This window comes from Alexandromys fortis, unplaced genomic scaffold (assembly GCF_014885135.2).
Source record: "Alexandromys fortis isolate MF-2015 unplaced genomic scaffold, M_Fortis_MF-2015_v1.1 scaffold_262, whole genome shotgun sequence".
NCBI lineage: Eukaryota > Metazoa > Chordata > Mammalia > Rodentia > Cricetidae > Alexandromys > Alexandromys fortis.
In genome coordinates, this window is record NW_026068147.1 from 1056296 (window position 1) to 1077265 (window position 20970).

The following is a 20970-nucleotide window of genomic DNA, read 5'->3' on the forward strand; positions in this document are numbered from 1 at the left end:
GGGAGAGAGAGAGAGAGAGAGAGAGAGAGAGAGAGAGGAGTCCCCGTTAGGGAGGTAGGGAATGGTGAGATGAGGAGGAAAGGGGAGGAAGTGGTTGATTCCTGTTCCTACCCTGCAGAGGGCCGAAAGTCAGTGAGCACCTTCAAGGCCTGCACGAAGTTTAAAGACTGCTACTCTGGCTTCGTATCTACCACCATGAGTCCCAATGACTACATGGTGTCCAACGCCCACTGCTGTCAGAGCGACGGTTGCAACAGTGTCTCGGTGCCCCGTAAGTGCCACCCCAACAACAGGATGCCTGCCCTGTGACATCTGGCAAGCCCTTGACTGCTTCAGGTGGTCCATTTCCTGATCCACAAACTCCACCAACCCAACCCCGTGATCCCCAGGTTCCGAGACAATTCTTCCAATCTGCTTTATCCTCCGTCATTATTCACAGTTCCCCATAACAATCGGACGGAGAACGGCCTGATGTGTCCCTCCTGCATTGTGCCCTTCCAAGAGACGTGTCCAGGAACCCAGACAGCCCGTTGCGTGGGCCCGGAAACACACTGCATCTATTTTGCTGGCAATGTGCAGGCTGGTGAGCTGGTGGATAGACTTTGATGGGGGGAGGGGCGTGTGTCAGAAACGGAGGTCCACACTTCCCCCATTACAGGTGATGGGGGGGGGGGGGAGTTCCAGAGAACTGGACAAAGAAATTATGGCGCAGGGCGGGGATGTGTGTGTGTTAGACTCCCGGGTCGTGAAGAAGCTGACTCCGTCCTGAAATGTCGTTACAGGTATTATCAACACGAAATTTGCCACGAGAGGCTGTGCCACAGAGAGCGCCTGCCACACCAAGGCTGGAGCCGAGGTGCCTTCGGCCTCCTACCTCTACTTCCTGCGCCGGGCAGACTGCCTGCCCGCGCCCTACCCGCCTGGCAGGGGTGAGTGAAGACTAAGGAGTATGTGTCTTGAGGTCCCTATTTGTCCTCGGCCTGCAGCTCTTCAGGCACCCGTAAATTAAAACTGATGAACAGAGTAAACCTCAGGCCCTGTGATTGGATGCATCTTGGGAAGGTGGGTGTAAACAGTACGGGTCCCAGCGTTCTTTTCCGACTCTTGCCCCTCCTCCTGCTCCAGTTCAAAGAAGGGAGGGTTTCTATGTGGTAACACAGGCTGAGGTAGTAAGATCGTGAGTTCAGGATGAACTCGGGCTGCATAGCCAGACCTTGTCTCAAAAACAAACAAAAAAAGATCCAGGCAGTGCTGGCGCACACCTTTAATCCCAACACTGGGGAGGCAGAGGCAGGTGGATCTCTGTGAGTTCGCGGCCAGCCTGGTCTACATAATAAGTTTCAGGACAGCCAGAGAGCCACACAGTAAGACTTGGGGTAGGAGTGGGGGGGGGCCATCCTGGGCTACAGGAGAACCTGATCTTTTAAAAAGAAAAAGGGTGGCCGGGCGGTGGTGGCGCACGCCTTTAATCCCAGCACTCGGGAGGCAGAGGCAGGCAGATCTCTGTGAGTTCGAGACCAGCCTGGTCTACAGAGCTAGTTCCAGGACAGGCTCCAAAGCCACAGAGAAACCCTGTCAAAAAAAAAAAAAAAAAAAAAAAAAAAAAGGGTGAAAAATATGTAGTCCTTGCTTTTGAAGGGCAACATGCCAATCTCCTAAGTATGTTATCTTTTATAATCATGTTACGCTCAGAGCTCCATGAACTTGATTTGTTATTTACTGCTATTATTTGAGACTGGCATTAATATAGTGCAGTCCAGCCTCAAACTCAAGGCAAAACTCTGCCTCACCCTCTAGAGTGCTGGGATCACAGCTGCGAACCCCACCCAGTTGGAATTGATATTGCTCCACTTCACAGGTGGAAACACTGAGGCAGATGGTGGCTGGCACTTGCCTTGAGTCAAACAGCTAGGATGGGCGAGAATCCTGATTTGAACCCTGGCCTGTCACACACGCCAAAGGCCGTGGCCACCTCTCCTGACTTGACTCTCCCTCTCTCACCTGCTTTTACGTCTGCAGTGGGTGGCTATTAATAGTGAGAACCCCAGGGTTGTTTTATGATGAAGACGGCTACTTTAAAAGCACTTCCAGCAGTTGGTGCCACCTTTAAAAGAATGATGGTTCTTCAGACACCATGTCTCAGTAAACACTAATCACTGTGATAGCTGCCACTTAGCGTGGCCATTAGTTGGCAGGTGCCACTGCACCAACTGGAGCAGGCTACATTATGCTACAGTAACAACTTCCTAATCTCAGCTGCCGAAAACAACAAAGGTGTATGAGTCAGCTGTGCTGCAATAACGCCATGTAACAAACCAGCCCCAAACTAAGACTTTAAGACAACACGCCTTCTAAGGTTGTGTAGGTTGGGCTGGGCTGGCTCTCCTAGCTGGTTTGATCTAGAACCGGCTCCTCCCTGGACACGTGCGAATCCTTCTTCAGTGGCTCTCTGGCAGATGTCCTCACAGCATAGAGGTGTTTGGACAAGTGCATATAAGGTGTTTGTTGTTGTTGTTGAGGTTAGCTCTGGTAGCACCCCACTGACTAAGGTGAGTCACAAGGCCAAAGTCAAACACTGGAGTTTCACTGCGAGGGAGGGGTGTATATCTGCTGAATGAGCACAAAAGGCTGGTGCTTCCCTTCGCTCTACAAGTTTAGCATAATCCAAAGCGGGTTTCTGCTCATTCCAGGCATGGATCAGCCAATTTCTGTGCCAAAGGGAAGTACCTAGAAATGCCTCACCTGTATGATTAAACACTGTGTGACCCAGGAGTGGCTCAACACTCTCAGCTCCATGGAGGGAGCTGGCCACATGGCCACACCTCACCGGAACTCCTTCCCCAGTCAGAAGGCTGAGAGCTGGGTGGGTTCAGAAACAGCGGGTGTGCTGGCCTTTGAGAGGTGGCTTCTCATCTTTCCTGCTCAGTCTGCACGGTGGTACTACCATTCTCATCCCTGTTTTCAAGAGATGAGTCTGGAGACTCAGAGGGCGGATGTCAATCAGTTTGAAGATCACAGAGCTCAAATGTGACAGAGCTTAGGGTTTTAGCAGGGCTTGGTAGAGTATACCTTTAAACCCAATGCCTGGGAGACTGAGGCAGGATAATGAACCGAAACATAGCCCAGGTTACATACCAAAAGCCTTGATGAATTTTGTCAGTAGTTAGGATAGACCTACGGCCTTGACTGTTAGGAAGGTGCTCTTACCACTGAGCCATGCCCCCAGCCCCTCACTGGGGGATTCTAGACAGGGGCCCTACCCCTGAGCCACACCCCAGCCCCTCTCTGGGGGATTCTAGGCAGGGGCTCTACCACTGAGCCACACCCCCAGCCCCTCACTGGGGATTCTAGGCAGGGGCTCTACCACTGAGCCACACCACAGCCCCTCACTGGGGGATTGTTAGAAAGCATTGAGCTTTATCCCCAGCCCCCAGCCTGGGCTTCACAACCTGACAGTGATGGCAGGGAGCCCAAGGACAGCCAGGGAGGAAACCCAGTTCATAAGCACTTTTCAAGCTTCTGATTGCATCATGTTTGCTGTTGTCCCAGTGGCTAGAATCCAGAGCAGGCTGAGAGCACATCCAAGTGCTTGTCCTCAGAGAGGCTGAACTTGGGAACAGTGGGTCAGGCTGGCTCCAGAGGTCAGTTGCTTGGCCACCACAAATTTGGAAGCTCTTAAAAATCACCAATTCATCAGGCAGTGGTGGCGCAAGCCTTTAACTCCAACACTGGGAAGGCAGAGGCAGGTGGATCTCTGTGAATTCAAGGCCAGCTTGGTCTACAGAGTGAGTTCTAGGACAGTCAGGGCTGTTACACAGAGAAACCCTGTCTCAAAAAACCAAAAGAATTTTAAAAAAATCATCAAGTTCAACGCTGGGGGAGATGACTCAGAGATGAAAGCGCCTTTCCCACCACAAGCATATACACATTCACACATGCGCGCACACACATACTTAAAATCAATAAATCAAACCTTTTACAAACACACACGCACAGACAACAGGATTTCTACTCTTTTATTTGTTTTTCCAAAACACACCACAGGTTGACCAGACTGCTGGATTTGTCCCCCATTCCAATAAACAGTTCCTTCATGAGCCAGAAGTGTAGGACTCACTCTCCCCTAAGCTGAGGAGGGCATCTCATCTGCTCACCGATTTTGGGAACCTGCTCTTCTGACAGGGCCAAAGCCAAGGTTCACTGTACCATTGCAATTCCAGCCTGGAGGGCTGATATTTCCCAGAATCCCTGCGTTCAGGATCTTCCAGACCCCAGGAGCCTCATGGGATCACCACTGGCTTGTCCACAAGGAAGAGGAGTCTTTTCTTTTGAGACAGGCAGCTCACTCTCAGCTTTACTTATACCCTAAAAAAGCCCAAAATCCTAACCAAAGAGTTAGGCACCATATGTAGTCGCTTACCTCTGTAACCCCAGAACTTCAGAGGCTGCTGCACAAGTTTGAAGCCAGTCAGCTATAGAGTAAGACATCATCCTACCTCGGAGGGGGAAGACCTAGTTTAGAAGGCGGCCATTCCTGCCTGCAACCCAGGATGGGAGAGGGACATGATGACAATTGGGCTCAAGCGTCTGAGACAGCCTGGACCCTCAAGTAACAAAAACAACAAACCGACAAACCACCCACAGGCCACAACACAACAGCGTTGACCAGCACACGCAAGGGCTACACATGCTGCTTTCTTCTGATGTGGCCAGCATGCGCCCGCTGCCTGGAGGAGAGAAGGAGCAGCAGCAAAGCCCAGAGCAGGGATGCCAGGAGGCACCAAGGTGAGGCACGGTCAGAGCTGGAGGACCAGGATACTCACAGAGATCCGCCTGCCTCTGCCTCCCAAGTGCTGGGATTAAAGGCGTGCGCCACCACCACCCAGAGGACCAGGATTCTAAGGCCATTGCCAGCCACGTGCTGAGTTCAAGGCAAGCCTACACCATGTCAAAATACCAAAAAAATAAATAAAACAAAGGAGCAGAGTGCTGGCGAGAGCAGGGTACTTCATCGGAATCACAGAAGGTTCCAGGTTGGCTGCCTTACTGTTCTCAGGGAAGTAGGCCCAGGCAATAGAGACTAACATCTGTGTTCAAGGTCTTTCAGGAGCAGCAGCAGTACACGGGAGCTGGGTATGTGTTCAAGAGCGCCCACAGGCCAGCGGGCATGCTTGGACGCACACACGCGTATACACAGCAAATTCTCAGCTACCTGCAGTGGTAGCTAACACTGTTGACTTATAACCTACAGTCACTGTCCGGATGCGGCTATGGAGGAGTATCTAGGCTGAGGTGAAACCACATACTGTTTGAGGAAGCATTCGATACACTGTGGTCCTGGGGTAAAGTAAGAGGAGAAATCAAACTGAATACCAGAATTTCTCTCTCTGCTTCCCAAAGGGGGCTGCAATGTGACCACCTGCTCCGCCCTCCTGCTGACAGACTCCCGGCACAGTGGCCTGTATCCATAGACTCTGAGCTAAATACAGTGTAATTTCTCTCATAAGTTGCTTTCCTTGGGTATGTTGTCACACAAAAAGAAAGCAACCAACACAGCTTGCTAGATGCCATTTGCTGGTGACTTGCCCGATATCCTCTCATCCCAACTAGGTAGGCCTCTCTGCCCCTGGATTTGTGCATAGACCTCCTGTAATCCTACAGCCACTTCATATCTGTATTGTCACACACTGTGGCCACTAATCACAAGTGACTAATGCCACTGAGAAAAGGCAATCTCAAATTTTATTTGTATTTGATTCATTGACACATCACAGGTTTGGAAAAACTATGAAGCCAGGAGGTGGTGCAGGCCTGAGATTTCAGTTACTCAGGAGGCTGAGAGAGGAAATTCCCAAATTCAAGGTCAGTCCAGGAAACTGAGTGAGACCTTGTCTCAAAATCAAAAGATAAAAAGCAAGCTGAGGGTGCAGCTTAGTGGTAGAGCCCCTGCCTAGAGTCCATAGCGAGGAGCTGAGGGCGTGGCAGTGTTAGAGTCCCTGTCCAGAGCCCCCACCCCCCCATGAAGGGCTAGGAACTGAGTTCCAGAATAAAGTGTTTGCCTTGAATATGTGAGGCACTGGATTCAAACCCCAGCTTCGGGGGAACCTATGAAACCTAACTGAGGCAGCGTGGGTATGTGAATTGGGTTCTCCACCTATGAATTCAAGTATTTCCAATCAGGTGTGTCATGTGAGCTGAGGTGTGCTCAGGTGTAAGGGACAACGTAGGCTCTCAGTGAGAAGAATGCCAGGTATCTCAATAAGAGCTTTAAAATGGAGCCAGGTGCTGGGGCTCAGGGCTGTGCAGGGGCCAAACCACACTGAGTTCAAGGTCAGTCTAGACTAGTAGTGAGATGGGACCCGTAGCTCAGATGGGCCTGCGGCTCTCCATTGTCGCTGAAGATGGCATTAAACCTCTAGTTCTCCTATCTCCACCAAGTGCTGGGGTTGCATGCATGTGCCTCCATATCAGGTGCCCCCTCGACTTGTGTGGGGACAAATCGTGTCAGTGGTGAGAGTTCAAGGTTAGAGGGGGGTGGCACACGACTACGGAGCCCTCAGAAGCTCTCATGGTTCTAATGCTTTCATTTGGCAGATAATACGACACTCATTCAAGTGATGACAATAATCAAGCCGTGCCTATCCCTGTTTACTCTCCCACTAGATGCTTGCTTCTCCCTAGCTTGTCTCCCTTTTTGTAACAAGATATTGACCACCTGAATTCCAGGCCACATGCCAATGATCAATAAACTAAAATACTAAAAACACTAGGCACCTACCGTGTGTCAGGCACTGCTCTGGGAGCTAGGGTACACCCAAGAAAAGGACAGGCACAGGGCAAGAGCCAACAACCAGGTGAATGAAAGAATGAACAAATAAATAAAGCCATTATTGACACAGGAATGATCACATGGCCAGGGTCGGTGTAAGCTACTTGGGGTGATCAGAAAGCTTCTAAAGGAGCCATTTCAGGGAGATCTGATAGATAAGGACCCAATCTCAAAAAAAGATGGGGAGGCAGAGCATTCCACAGAAAATCACAAGTCCATCAGAAAGACAAACCAGGCTTGCTGGAGATGGGCAGGGAATGAGAAGAGGCAGGGGCCAGGTCACGCAGTGCCTTGCTGTGTCGATGAGCCTCTGGCCTGCATCTCTGAGCCTGGCTGTCCCATCTACCCAGTCCTCCCTTTCTGTTTTGACACTGAAGAACCATACGGTGGCACTTCCCACCTACACAAGGCTGGCAGCACTGTGGTTCCTGCCTCACTCCTGGCACCTTCCCAGAGAAGTCTAGACTGCTGCAGCAGGACATCCCCTCCTCGCCTTTCCGAAACAGCAAGAGCGAAGCACTCCTTATGACAGAGGAAACCAGGGATAGAGTAAAGTGGAACAGGAACACACATGCCAGAGACCCTGGATCACCCAGCACCTCTAAAGTGGGGGTAGTCACACCCCTTCCCAGTAAAGCACGGGGAGGCATTTCTCAAGTGTGGCTCTCTACTCTTCCATAACGAAAAGACCCCATTCCCAGAATCTGGCCATCAGGAGACCACCATGCCTAGACCTCTGGTTCCTTCCCTTCAATTTTGTGAGACAATGTTCTCTACACCAAAGCCTCCGAGATTAAATGGCGGACGAACCTCCATTCTCCATGAGACCAGGGCGTCTCTACAGGGTTTCCTACCACACAGGAATTGACAACCGAGTCCCACTTCTTAAGCACCAGCATTTAAGACTCTCATGGCTCCTGAAATGAAGGTCCCAAAAACCTGTTCTTTCCGGGGCAACTTACACATCTTGTTTCCTATTGGGACCCAGCCCTTCAAGGGTTCTAACTCCCTATAGTACCAGGCCCATAGCCATAGGTCCACTCACAGGCAGTAATCTAGGCTTAAATATCTAGGCCCAGGTGCCAGCTGGAGGCCAAGAGGCTCCCATTTCTAGGAGCCCAGGCCCCCAACTCCCTTCACTGCATTAGCGTCTGAAAAGGCAAACTAATGGCGCTCAGACCCTACTCCCATTTATAACCCAGGAAATCAGGTGACTGCACATCGCAGATTTCAACGAGAAGTCAGTCTCCTTCAAGTCCCCGGATCTGAGTACCACCCCTCAATCTCAGAGGCTGTGGGGCCAGAAACCAAGTCACCAGGCACCCCAGCCCCTACCACATTCCTCACTGGTTGGGCTCTGGGGGTCCCAGCACCGCCTCAGCATCAGCCAGCATCTCATCCAGGGCCTGCAGCAGTACACCGTGAGCAGCACGGTAACCCAGCCCACCTGTCGCTGCTGCGCCACCTGCGGGCCATAGGAAGGAGAGTGCGCCCAGCGCCGCGCCTCCCGCTGTGCCCTCGCCGGCCCAGGACCCCAGTCTGGCCTCCACCTCAGCGCGTGTCACTGGGCCCGGGAAGCGCGTGCGTCCGGCCAGCACTCCAGGAGCCAAGCCCAGGGCGCGCTCACGGCGTGCCACTGCCGCCGGTTCGAGGCCCAGCGAGCGCCGCCACTCAGCCAGCTGTCCCCGGAGAAGCGCCACGTCGCAAGCCCAGCCCAATCCTGGTACTGGAGCGGCCGCCGCCGCCAGGCTGGCCAGCAAGGCTGGCCTCCACGCTCCTGCCCGCAGCGCCGCCGCCTTCCTCCGCGCCGCCTGGGGACTTGAGGGTGGCAGCGCCAGCAGAAGCGCCCCGGACTGAGCCGCAGGCAATGCACGCTGCAGCCAGGTTCCCAGCCCCGGCAGACCACCTAGGCGCAGAGGGAACACCGGCGGAGGCACTTCCTCCAGCACCTCCCACGGCTCATCTTCCGGGCTCCGAGCAGCCTTGGGCCCTGAGTCCCCGGAGCCAGGGTTTTCTTTTCCTTCTCTGCCTGCATCCCCTGCCTTCCCGCCGCTTGCATTCTCGGGCTTCTCAGGTTTTTCTTCTTCCAGAGCCTCGGGTGGATCCTCGCCCTGGCCGTCCGTGCGCACACCGACGAGTGGAGCATCTAGGGACACCAACGAGCGGACCTGGGCCCAGTTCTCTTCGGTGGGAGCCCCAGGGGTGACGAGGATCAGGGCATCATAGTGGGTCGGGTGAGGGGTGGCGGGAGGGGATGTGGCCGTGGGGCCCAAGGGAACTGCCCAGAGCACCACGTTGGGGCGCTCTGGAGCCGGATAAGGGGTGGGTCCAGTGGGCTCCGAGGCAGGCGCAGCACCTGGGTCGCCAGGATCCAGGCCCAGTAGCATGTCCAGCACAAGTCCTACATTGGCAGCGCCGGCCACCGCCAGATCCAGTCGCGCGCTGCCCAGGCGCTCAAGGCCAGCGCGCACCCACGACAGTGCCGCCTCTAGGCCACCGGTCTCGAAGGCCTCGCGCACAGCTTCCAGCTCTGCTGCGCCCAGCACCTCGAAGCCATCCTGAGCAGGTGGCAGGAGCCTGCAGGGGTGGGGGAGGGAGGGAGGGAAAAGGTCAAAGGCAGAAGAGCTTTAAAAGCAGGAAAAGCTGGGCGAGCAAGAACCTGGCCATGGTTATATTAAAAAAAAAACTCTCTGAATCCCAGGAACTAAAGCAAAATAAGAAATCAGGTGGGGCGGGACCATAAAGTTAAGGGAGGGTCTTAAGGGCTGCCCAGAGGTCTGGATAACACAGCTAAACTTAAAGTCAGGTTTTCAACAGAACCGAAAACGAGGACTCGGTATCTTCCCTGATACAACCCTCAGGACTAGGGAAGGCTTCTAGGAGGTGGGGCTTAGAGGAAGGCAAGAACATAATGGCGAATGCGCCGTGGCTTAAGATGTCCCCAAAGGCTTTTTTCCTGAGGGTGTATGTTAGGAAGGGCGAGGGGAGAATTCACCTAGGACTGTCGGGGCAGGTGAGTCTAGTAAAAAAGAAGTGCTCTCGGGCAGAGGCAGCCCCTTCCTCCTGATTCATAAACTGAGGCAGCTGGGGTAGGATGGGTTTAGGAGAGAGTCAGTAGGCTGTGTGCATCTGAGAGGGAATTGGGGAATGGAGGAGTCGGGCGACCAATCAGAAACAGAGCTCCTTCTTAAAGTGTTTGGTGCTAGGGAAAAGGGGAGGGAGGGATGGGGGTCACTTGAGAACCAAGCTGATGAGTACGAGGGTGCTGGAGAGTCTTCGGGTAAAATCTTCGAGGGACCACAAATGTCACACAGTCCAGCATTTTGTCTGTAGACAGTATTTGCACATGTCTGGGCCTCTTCTAACAAGAGAGAGGGGGCCTGTGATGCCAGAGAGCTTACACAAGCTAAGATCTTTGTGGCAGGCCCTCCAGTTGACCCTTGATGGGTGCATGTTTTAAATAACAAAAAAGGTAACAACAAAACAACAACAACAAAAAACGAGCCCTCAGCCCTCATTATGATGAAACGTCCCTGATCTCAAAATCTGTGCTCATGGGTGGTTGGGGGAGTCTAGGCAAAATAAGTAGGGTATGGAAAAATAGACAGCCAATAAAGTCTTGCCTCTAACTCTCTAGGAACAGGGCTCGAGGACATTAAAGACCACAGTAGCCGAGCTGGGTCTAGGCTAAAGACATCAGGCCACCTTACCCAGCCCGAACCGTTCCCTCACCTCTGCAGCGCCTCCGCCTGGGTCCGCAGCACCACCTGCAGGCGCTCCAGCTCTTCGCAGCGGTCACTGCTGCTGCAATCGGCCGGTAGCACAAAGAGAGGAGCAGCTCCTAACCCAGCACTGTTCAGCATGGCCGCAGTTTGATCCCGGGCCTGAGCTTCATTCTGGGAATCTCCAGGACGGAGATTCCGTACAGCTAGCAGCGGGGTCCCTCGGGCCAGGGCGGCCCGCGCTGCCTCTCCCAGAGCTGGGGTCAAGAGCTCCTCAGTCCCCTCAGATCCTGGTAGAACCAATACCAGCAAGTTGGCCTCCGCCGCCCAGGGTCCTGGAGCTGCGGGTGGGCAGCTCAGCTCGCCTAGGAAGAGGCCTGGGGCCGCAGCTCTCAGAACGGGGACTCCAGAATCCGGTCGTCCTTCAGGAATCTCTACCGTTTCCACATTCTTGCCACATAACGCGGAGATCAGCGCGGACTTTCCCGAGCCCGGAGGCCCCAGGAATAAGGCAGTCACGTCACCCTGCGGCAGAGGCATTGCTGGAAAGCAAGAGGTGGGCAAACACAGGGGTCAGGAACACGTGAGACCTTCTGTTTTGTTTTCGTTTGCTTTTTTTTTTTTTTAAAGACAGGGTCTCACTGTGTAATCCTGGCTGGCCAGGACTCAGAGATCCTCTTGCCTCTGCCTCCCAGAACGCTGAGATTAAAGGCGTGCACCACCACGCCCGGCAACACCCTTTCCTAGCTACCCCACTGTAGATCCAGATTTCACCCCTCCTGTCTGTCCTCTATTTCCATTCTCCAGTGTGATTGTAGGACCTAGAAACCCAACGCCAAGGGCCTATTCCCTGGAGAGCTAGGTGTCTGTCCATTCTCCACACGAACCCGTTTCTCTTTCTATTTCAAAAGCTCAGAAATCTGGCTGCAGTCACTCGGGGACCCGAGGATGGCCCTCCCTCTCCCCGTTCCAAATCACCAACCGAGCAAAGAGTAGACGCGCCGGGAGAACAGAGGGAGCCCCGCCCCTTAAGACGAGCTGATGGAGGCTGAAGGGGTCGGAGCGTCAGGATTCAGAGACGTTCGGACGCCTTCGGGTGGCCCTATCTTGACGTCATTCCTTCCAAGACCGGGTGTGTCTTGGAACGCCGCTGCGGAGAGACAAGTTCTTGGCAGCACTCAGCACTCGGAACGCACTCTCTTCCTAGCTAAGGCTGTTTGGGCACTGGAACAATGTAGTCGGAGCGCGTGCGCAGAAAGCTTAGCGGGTGGTGCCCTACCACGACCAGCAACCAAAACGCCTGCGCAGTGAGTATAGGCTTGTACGGCAAAGAGAACAGTCCGAGCAGTAAGCTTCGAGTTGTACGGAACACACTACGAACGTCATCATCACGCTCCCAAGTACAGCGAAGGACCTCTCCACCTGCTATTCCCAGGATCTGGCTGACTGGCTGTGCTAATGCCGAAATACAACCTTGAACCTGGCTGGGCGACACGGGTGGGGGCAACAGACCCGGAGATCACTAGAGTCTGTAGACTGGAAAGAGTCTATCCCGCTCTCCTCCGGTAGCCGCGCTGTGGCGATCGACTATCAGGCGCAGTTAAGGGACAGTCCTCGTGCTATGAGGAGGAAAGCTAGAGGGCGCAGCGAGCTTGGGAGCAGCGCGGTCCAAAAATGAGCTAGAAGCAAGCGAGGGCGGCGGTGGGTCTGGGTGAGACAGGACTCACAGATGTCAGAGAAGGGTGTCTCTTGGGAAGAGGCGGGCTAAAGTGTGAGTGCCACTACTTGTCTGGACCCTCGTGAGAAACTAGGACAACGCTGGTATGAAAGGTCAAGGGTTCCATCTTGTCAAGGATTTGTTTTGGTGAAGATCAGAGGTCACAGGGACTTGAAGATCGAAGTGTCAAAAACCTGAGGAGTCTCTCGTATGAGACGGGTGAAGCTTTTCTAGTGAGTGTCATCAGAGTTCAATGACTGTAAAAAAAAAAAAATTAACGGGCCCTCTGTGGCCGGTGACACATGCGCAGCCTCACACATTTTTTTTCTGTTCTTGACCATGGGGGACATCACTATGAAGAGACCGCGGAGCGGCAGGCTTCTCCAAGGAGAGGGAGGCAACTTCTTTGAGTACTTGCTGGATAGAGGGGGTGGTGCAGGAGAACCTCTGTATCTGAAGTGGCTGCAGTGACCCTAGCTGGCTAGCTATGTGCCAGAAATGGCCTCCTCTCATGATCAGATGTACCCTGCTCTGAGGACAGGCAGAAGCAGGATGCCATTCGGAGGGATAAGGGGATTCCAGGTGAGGTTGGGGTTGTGACATTGTGACTGGGAATATCCTTACTGTGCATGAGTCCCAAGGTTCTTGGCCCAACTCGTCCCTAGACTGGGTTTTGTTTTTAGAGACAGGCTTTCTTTGTAGCTTTGGAGCCTGTCCTGGAACTAGCTAAATAGACCAGGCTGGCCTTGAACTCACAGAGATCTCCCTGTCCTCTACCCCCTCCCCCCCCCCCCCCCGCGTTGGGATTAAAGGTGTGTGCCACCATTGCCCAATTAATCCTTAAGACTTTCAATGTGACTGGGCTTCAGTTTCTTCTTATATCAAAAGGGTGCAATGACCAGCGGTGGTGGCACACGCCTCCAAAACAGGCAGAGGTAAGAAGTGGATCTGTGAGGTCAAGGTCAGCCTGATCTACACAGAGAAACCCTATTTTGATAATCTTATATATAGGCAGGTGGTGGTGGTGGTGCATGCCTTTAATCCCAGCACTCGGAGGCAGAGACAGGCGGATCTCTGTTCATATACATATATGACATATATCAGAGATTTGTGCATGCTATGCAGAGGCTCTACCACTGAGGCATACCCTTTGTCCTTTACTGGGGGTAGTCTCTAGGCAGGACGAGTGTTAAACAGGATTTATAGGGTTGGTGGTGGTAGCACTCGCCTTTAATCTGAGCACTGGGGGGGGGGGCAGTGCAGAGGTAGGTGGATCTCTGAGTTCAAAGCCAGCCTGGTCTACAGAGTGAGTTCCAGGACAACCAGGACTACACAGAGAAACCCTATCTTGGAAAAAAAATGAAAAAAAAATTTAAAGGGTGGTGTTACAGGATTAGGTTTGTGTGGGGTTTTTAGGAAGAATTCAAAGGAGAGGGTCACTGTTCAGCATGCAGAGGTATCCATGATTGTTTTTTTTTTCCTTTTTTTTTTTCCTGTTTTTCTGAGACAAAGTCTCAGTAGCTTGGTGCAGCGCTATAGCGTCTGCAACTGACTGCTCCTGAGACAGTAACAAGCAGCTCAGACATCTGGGAGCCACGTGTGTATCCCTGACTGTCCTGTAGACCAGGCTAGCCTTGAACTCAGAGGGCCACCTGCCTCTGCTTCCCAAGTGCTGGGGCTAAAGGCGCATGTCACTGCACCTGTCAGTGATTGTAAGCCTGACCAAGGAGGGAGGGAGGGACTGGGGCTGAAGCTGAGGCTGGCACAGCAGCAGTCACGCTCATGGCTTGGGTAATATTCATTCTTGTCTGGCTCCCATCGTAGCCTTGTCTCTAACTAACGTTCTGTGAAATTGCATCTGTTCTCTAGACAGGCCTAGGGGTGTCAGCTCCCATGTGTCAGGGCTGCCTGTCACTGTCTCAGGAGCAGTAATTGCCGACATTGTAGCATTACAACGTATGGAGTTGCTAAGATCAAGACCCCAGTTTTTGGATGATGAAACTTGTCCTTGCCTAGGGTATGGAGATTCGCCTCAGGCAGTGTCTTGATCACCGTGCACACCGCTTTGTCGGACAGGCGGACTTTGGGTTCTAAAACTGGCTGCACCCTTTTGTTTCTTTGTGCTTCAGTCTGCTCATCCACACACAGCCTAGTCACTGGTGATGGCTGGCGTGGTTCCAAGGCCCAGGGCAGGGCATGGAGATTCCTCCTGGCCTTGCCCCTCGCTTCTCCCCATATTCCCCAGGCCACCTAGGAGTTCCACCGTGCACCCACTGCCTCATCACCTTCACCGATGCCAACTTCTGGGAGCGTCACATGACGAAGGAGCACCTGTAAGACTTTATGGTCCATAAGCTGCAGGAAGCCGTCTTCATTCTGCTTCACCTGTGCCTGCTCATGCCCCTCCAGCAAGGCCCTGATCCACCAATGCAGCCACAGTCCTACTGCCAAGCCCTCCCCACGGTGCTCACCCAAGACCCAGTAGACCCAGTCCGCTTCTCAGGCAGCACCACCAGGTCCATGAAACCCACACCACCCCTAGCTCCTTTGCCTGGACTGAGTGTGGCCGGGATATTGCCCAGAAAGCAGGATGCCATCAACACTAGAGTGGGCATGCTTAGGGGAGCTCTGAGTAGACGTGAGCCCTCTCTGCAGTGATGGGGCTCTACAGCTGGGGGATCCACCCATGCTAGGGTCGCAGATCTCCTGGGAGGATTTAATTACCCTGCCAGGAAGGCACAAGTGTCACATCTGCAGTTTTTGGAGAACATAGGGTCTTTCCAGAAGCAGAGGCATCGGATAAATAGACGCATTGAGAAAGCAAGGAAGAAGAATTGCTCCTATCTTCCCCATCCCTAGTTAAATAGCTTCAGATTCTATAATCACCTTTAATTTTTCCCAGATGGATGCCAGGGGCTGCAGGAGGAAATTACCCTGGCGTGGTGCCTGGGTGGGGGCAGGGAAGGGAAGTGCTGCTAGCCTGCGATGCTGGGTGAGTTCCAGACCCTGAGGTACGGGGGCTGAGGTGGGGGGGCCTACAGTTTTAGGCCCTGTCTCTTCCATCCCTATGCCAGCTTTCCCCAACTCAGAGGGGCAAGGGCGTTGCAAGGTACTACCCACTGCCAGATATTTTACGCCCTATTTTCACTACTTTTGTGTACCATTCTAGTGATGGGCTATTTTTATATGCACAAATGAGGTGCCATGAGTAAACCAACAGAAAGGATGTCTAAAAACCAAACAAAACCAAACATCCATGTTAAAATATCTAAGGAGAGCCCTGGCTTTTGAGTGGGAACTGCGGGGGAACATAAGGAAGTGGGGAGGAGCGGGCACAGGGCAGAGCTGGCCCAGCCCTACAGAAGAACTAGTTTGGAATCAAACAGAGATGCCTTCTGCTTTGTGTTTCATTTGGCCAACACTGAGATTTCCTGTGGAGGCCCTGGCTATGACTTTCCTGAAAGGCCCAGCGAAGAGTTTAACTGTCATTAGGGGCAGAGTAGTGGGTGTCATCCTGGCCCTGAGAATGAGTCCCACTGAGTCTGTATTTTTAAACCTGAGGAATGGTTTAAAAGCCCAAAGGTGAGCTGGGCATGGTGGTGCAAGCCTGTGAGTTTGAGGCCAGCCCAGTCTACAAAGTTCCGGGATAGAGAAACCCTATCTGGAAAAACAAAAAGGCCACAGGTGAAGTGGATGTGGTAGAAATGATTCCTGTCAAATTTTTTTTTTTTTTTTTTTTTTTTGTTTTTCGAGACAGGGTTTCTCTGTAGCTTTGGAGCCTGTCCTGGAGCTAGCTCTTGTAGACCAGGCTGGCCTCAAACTCCCAGAGATTTGCCTGCCTCTGCCTCCCGAGTGCTGGGATTAAAGGCGTGTGCCACCACCATCCAACGGCTTCCTGTCAATTTTTAATGAGCCAAACAAAAACACACTTTCCAGATTCCCTTGCAGCTAGCTGTGGCACTGTGACCAAAGACTAAATTTCTGGGTAGAGTTCCCAAGTTTGGGAGAGACTTACCTTTCCTCTCCCTTTCTCCGTGGAATTGGACGTGGTTACCCAGCAATTGTCACCATAAAGTCAAAAGCAACACAGAATAGCAGAGCAACAAGAGAGGAGGAGACTGGGCTGCTGTCATCAAGCATTGTTACGATGGAACAGGAACAGGAATTAATTAAGCTGCCATTATTTTAGGTCCCTGTCCCATACAGGAGATGTCACAGCAGGAGGCAGGTGTCAGTTCCAGCTCCTTGTCCAATTGTTGGCTTCACCTCAGACCAGTTACTCTGTGTTAGTATTCAGGCATCTGCACTGGCCTGCCCTTGGGGTTCTGACAGGTCCTCAGCTGTAGCCACTAAGAGCACCTCCTCTGTAACACTGATAACGTTCCCTTTTAAAAGGTCCCTGCCAGCTGGGCAGTGGTGGCCCCCGCCTTTAATCCCAGCACTCTCAGGAGGCAGAGGCAGGCGGATCTCTCTCTGAGTTCGAGGCCAGCCTGGTCTACAAGAGCTAGTTCCAGGACAGGAACCAAAAAGCTACGGAGAAACCCTGTCTCGAAAATTCAGAAAAATAAATAAAGGTCCCTGCCCACCTCCTACCTTTTTCTCTGTCCCGTTTCTCCCCTTCTCTCTTCTGCTGCTCCTGTCCCCGGAGGCTGGTCTCCCCGCCCCCTTCTCCCCTAAACCCCATGTGAATTCTGCCACATGGCATCTTTCTCTCTTGTGCCGTTTTTTAAAATTATAACACCCTTGAGTCTGGACAGCAGTTCTCACATGGAAAATGTCACCTCCCGCTGGTGTGTGGGATGTGTGACAGGGTTAGCCTGGAGCTCTTTTTCTCGGGTGAAGAATGGGAAATGGGTGTAGTCATTTGGCTAACACTTTTTTTTTTCCTCCAAGACACCAAAGTGTACAGAAGTGAAGCTTTCCCTTTGGCACCTGGTGAAAGCCTTGTTTCTGCCTCAGGTATTCTCCAAACCTCCACACTTGCTTCCTTGACTCCAAACAGATAAAATCTCATCAGGTACAACCCTCAAAGCCCTCAGATGTCAAGGTTACCAAGGTTTGTAATGGCATCGATGGTGGTGTCTACAGCCCAAACCCCATGCATGAGGTACAACCAACCACCTCAATGACAAAAGACGTACAATGGATTGGTATGACTCCTGCGGTCTCTGGTCAGCTCAACTGCCACCATACCGGTGAGCTGTGCACTCTACTGTGTTGAGGCAAATTCTCATGCAGTGATATCCCCGACTCCTGGCTGACCCCCTTCCCACCACCACCCACTTCCAGCCTCTGCTAAAGACACACTGTATTGCCTTATGGAGTCCACTGACACCCTATGGATAGCAACTGAAAACTTTACTGGTGAGGATCAAGCAGTCACCTCCCTCTCAGCTGTACAATCACTGTTTGATGTGGGATTCCCCTCTATATGCTGCAAATATGTTTTATTACCAATGGTTAATAAAGAAGCTGCCTTGGCCTATTGCAGGGCAGAATATAGCTAGGCTGGAAGAGATATAGAGAGTAGGCAGAGTCAGGGGGACACCATGTAGCTGCCCAAAAAGCAAGAGGTAACAAACCACAACCCTCGTGGTAAAATATAAAATAAAAAAATGGGTTAAAGATGTAAAAGCTAGCTAGAAATACACCTGAGACATCAACCAAACAGTATTGTAATTAATCTAGTTTCTGTGTGATTATCGGGTCTGGGCGGCTGGTTACAACTCTTTCCTAACCATGCCCACACCAGGCTGGGTTCTGCCCCAGGACCTTTGCACGCGTTCCCTGTGTAGTGTTTGTAGCCCTCTGCAAAGGCCTGATACTCAGCTCTCAACCCTTGCCATCTCCTAAGAGAAGTCCCAGCCTGCTCAGGGACTTGCCCTGGCTTGCCCCTTACCCTAGTTTCTCTGCAGCACTCCTCAGGGCCTGCAGCCTCGACTTTGGAGGGACTTTTTTAAAAAATATTTATTTATTTATTATGTATACAATATTCTGTCTGTGTGTATGCCTGCAGGCCAGAAGAGGGCACCAGACCCCATTACAGATGGTTGTGAGCCACCATGTGGTTGCTGGGAATTGAACTCAGGACCTCTGGAAGAGCAGGCAATGCTCCTAACCGCTGACAGCACTGGATTTCATCCTTGGAATATACATATTATGTAATACAATATATTCAAAACTTGGGCTGGAGAGTTATCTATGTGCTGTGGTCACAGGTATGTCCCCCAGTGTTTGTTTGCTAGGATCCTGAGACTCAGTGTGAGAGTACTGAGTGGCAGATCCTTTAGTAGTGGCTCTCAACCTGTGGGTCACGACTGTGTGTGTTCGAACAACCCTTTCACGGGTCACCTAAGACCATCAGAAAACACAAATATGGGCTGGAGAGATGGCTCAGAGGTTAAGAGCACTGGCTGCTCTTCCAAAGTTCCTGAGTTCAATTCCCAAAAATCACATGGCGGCTCACAACCATATATAATGAGATCTGGTGTCCTCTTCTGGCCTGCAGACAAACATGCAGGCAGAACACTGTATACATACATACATACATACATACATACATACATACATACATACATACACACAATCTTTAAAAAAAAGAAAACACAGATATTTACCCTGTGATTCATGACTAACAGAACAACGGTTATAAAGTAACAATAGAGATGTTGGGTGATGGCTAACCTCAACCTGACTGCATTGAGAGCCTAGATCTGCAGGACAGCCACTGCTCCTAACCTCATGAGGTGATTGGTTCTGCTCCACTACAGGCCCAGAGTCAGGTCACCATGGGCTGAAACTGAGCCAATCAGCCCTTGAGAGGCTTCCTCAAACACGGCTAACAAGGGAGCAACAAGCCCATCAGACCTTGATCTTGAATTTCCCAGCCTCCAGAGCTGAAATAAATTCACATTCTTTATTAAGTGTACAGCCTCAAGCATATTGCTATGCCAACATAAATGGACCAAGATAATCTTATCCATGAGCATGGACTTGATGCCAGTTTTTGGATGCTCAGCTACTATCAGTTATGAAAAGGATGGGTTTTAAAAGACATTTTGGGGCCAGGCGGTGGTGACACACTTTAACCCCAGCACTCAGGAGGCAGAGACAGGTGGATCTCTGTGAGTTCAAGGCCAGCCTGGTCTGTAGAGCTAGTTTCAGAACAGGGTCCAAAGTTAGAGAAACACTGGCCTGAAAAACCAAAAGGGACATTTTGGGGCTAGAGAGAGATAGCTCAACAGTTAAGAGGAACCACTTCCAGAGGAACAGGGTTCAATTCCCAGCAACCACGTGGCAGCTCGCAACTGTCTGTGACTCCAGTTCTAGGGAATGTGACACCCTCATACAGACACGCATGCAGACAAAACGCCAAATGCACATAAAAATGTGAAAAATAAATTACGGAAGACATTTCGGCATGTGAGCTTTCAACAGAGTACCAAAATGATACAACTCAGCAGACAAAGTGCTTGCCAAGCCTGAGGATCTGTCTGACCCCTAGAGTACAGTGGGAGAGTACAGGGAGACTCCTGCAAATTGTCCAGACACACACTTTTCAAAGACTTTAAATCATGTCTATCAGGTGAGTGTGCATGGACAACCAAGGCCAGAAGAGGGCGCCAGACACCCTGAACTGGAGTTGGGCAGTCAGAAGCCACTACTCTCATGGCAGACTCTTCAGTGAAGGAGCCAGTTCCTGTTAGACTTTATCTCTGAAGCCTAATGCACTTACAATGCGAAGCTCCTTTGCTGAGGCTGGAGCATCGAGGTGACAAGGGAGGTGACCTCTCCATGGCTCTGCCAAACTACTGACCATGAGACTGGGTTTGGCAATCCAGATCTACATTTTTTTTTTTTTTTTTTTTTTTTTGGTTTTTTGAGACAGGCTTTCTTGGTAGCTTTTTGGTTCCTATCCTGGAACTAGCTCTTGTAGACCAGGCTGGCCTCGAACTCACAGAGATCCGCCTGCCTCTGCCTCTCAAGTGCTGGGATTAAAGGCATGTGCCATTACAGCCCAACAAGATCTCCATTTCCAACAAAAGCCAGGATATTACTCACCTCTCAGAGCTGGTATGGAGAATTTCGGGTGCTCTTGCAAACCGGACCCAAGCTGTGAGGCACCGCTTCTGACTTAGTGGTCAGAATATAAACTCTGCTCCTTACTAGCTGTGGACTTCCCACACGGGCTCAACCTCTATACCCATGGTAGCAGTTCTAAGACGTTCCCAAATGGGCTGAAGATGTGGCTCAGTTGTGACTGTCTAACATGAGCTAAGTAAGTCCTAGCTGCAGTCCCAGCAATGTATAAAGTTGGACTTGGGGGAGGCTCACACCTGTGATCTTAGCACTCGGAGGTGAAATCAGAAACTCCAGGTGACAACACAGTGCATTCAAGGTCAGCATGAACCATGAGACCAAACCTAAAACAAAAGTGGACAGAAACCAGCCCTGTGGGGACTGGGGTATAGCTCTGCACAGGGGCCCTGGGTTCCGTTCCTGGTACTGAAGCCTGCCTGGCCCTCCGCACCTTTCAGCTCCTTGCTGTCACCAGGCCTCTTCCCCTCGCCCTCCACTCCCTCTCAAGGACCCCAAGCAGGCCCCTACCTTAGACCTCCCCCCAGCACTCCCTCGGGCAACTCTGGAGCTTCCAAACAGACTGCTGCTGCAGCCCCCAGAATGTGTCACGAAGCCTAGCTCCA

The 20970-nt window shown here is 51.9% G+C and overlaps 3 protein-coding genes across 5 annotated transcripts in view; 2 read left to right on the forward strand and 1 right to left on the reverse strand.

Moving 5' to 3' along the window:
• The window catches only part of Pinlyp (phospholipase A2 inhibitor and LY6/PLAUR domain containing), a 6534-nt gene extending 5579 nt beyond the window's left edge, over positions 1–955 (forward strand). For all 3 annotated transcript variants that reach the window (XM_050127111.1, XM_050127112.1, XM_050127113.1), the window contains exons 4-6: positions 119–271; positions 440–583; positions 783–955. In XM_050127111.1, coding sequence (XP_049983068.1) covers positions 119–271; positions 440–583; positions 783–937 — 452 coding nt within the window. In that variant the 3' untranslated portion in view covers positions 938–955. The remainder of the gene's footprint in view (positions 1–118; positions 272–439; positions 584–782) is intronic.
• A 3047-nt stretch (positions 956–4002) lies between these two features.
• Positions 4003–12565, reverse strand: Irgq (immunity related GTPase Q). The gene is made up of 3 exons (XM_050127088.1): positions 11534–12565; positions 10562–11093; positions 4003–9406 (listed from the first exon to the last, which is right to left on the reverse strand). Exons 2-3 carry the CDS (start codon positions 11089–11091, stop codon positions 8173–8175), a joined length of 1764 nt encoding a protein of 587 aa, XP_049983045.1. The 5' UTR covers positions 11092–11093; positions 11534–12565; the 3' UTR covers positions 4003–8172.
• Positions 12566–14015: 1450 nt separating this feature from the next.
• Znf576 (zinc finger protein 576) lies at positions 14016–16011 on the forward strand. Its single transcript, XM_050127118.1, is given in 3 exon segments — positions 14016–14644; positions 14646–14737; positions 14739–16011. Coding segments are annotated over 3 exon segments (408 nt in total). The 5' UTR covers positions 14016–14464; the 3' UTR covers positions 14875–16011.
• Positions 16012–20970: the final 4959 nt, after the last annotated feature.

Coding starts and splice junctions, on each gene's coding strand:
- Irgq (XM_050127088.1), bottom strand. CDS start 11,091: ATGCCTCTGCCGCAGGGTGACGTGACTGCCTTATTCCTGGGGCCTCCG. Junction 9,407..10,561: donor CAGGCGGAGGCGCTGCAGAG/GTGAGGGAACGG, acceptor CCACCCCTGCAG/GCTCCTGCCACCTGCTCAGG.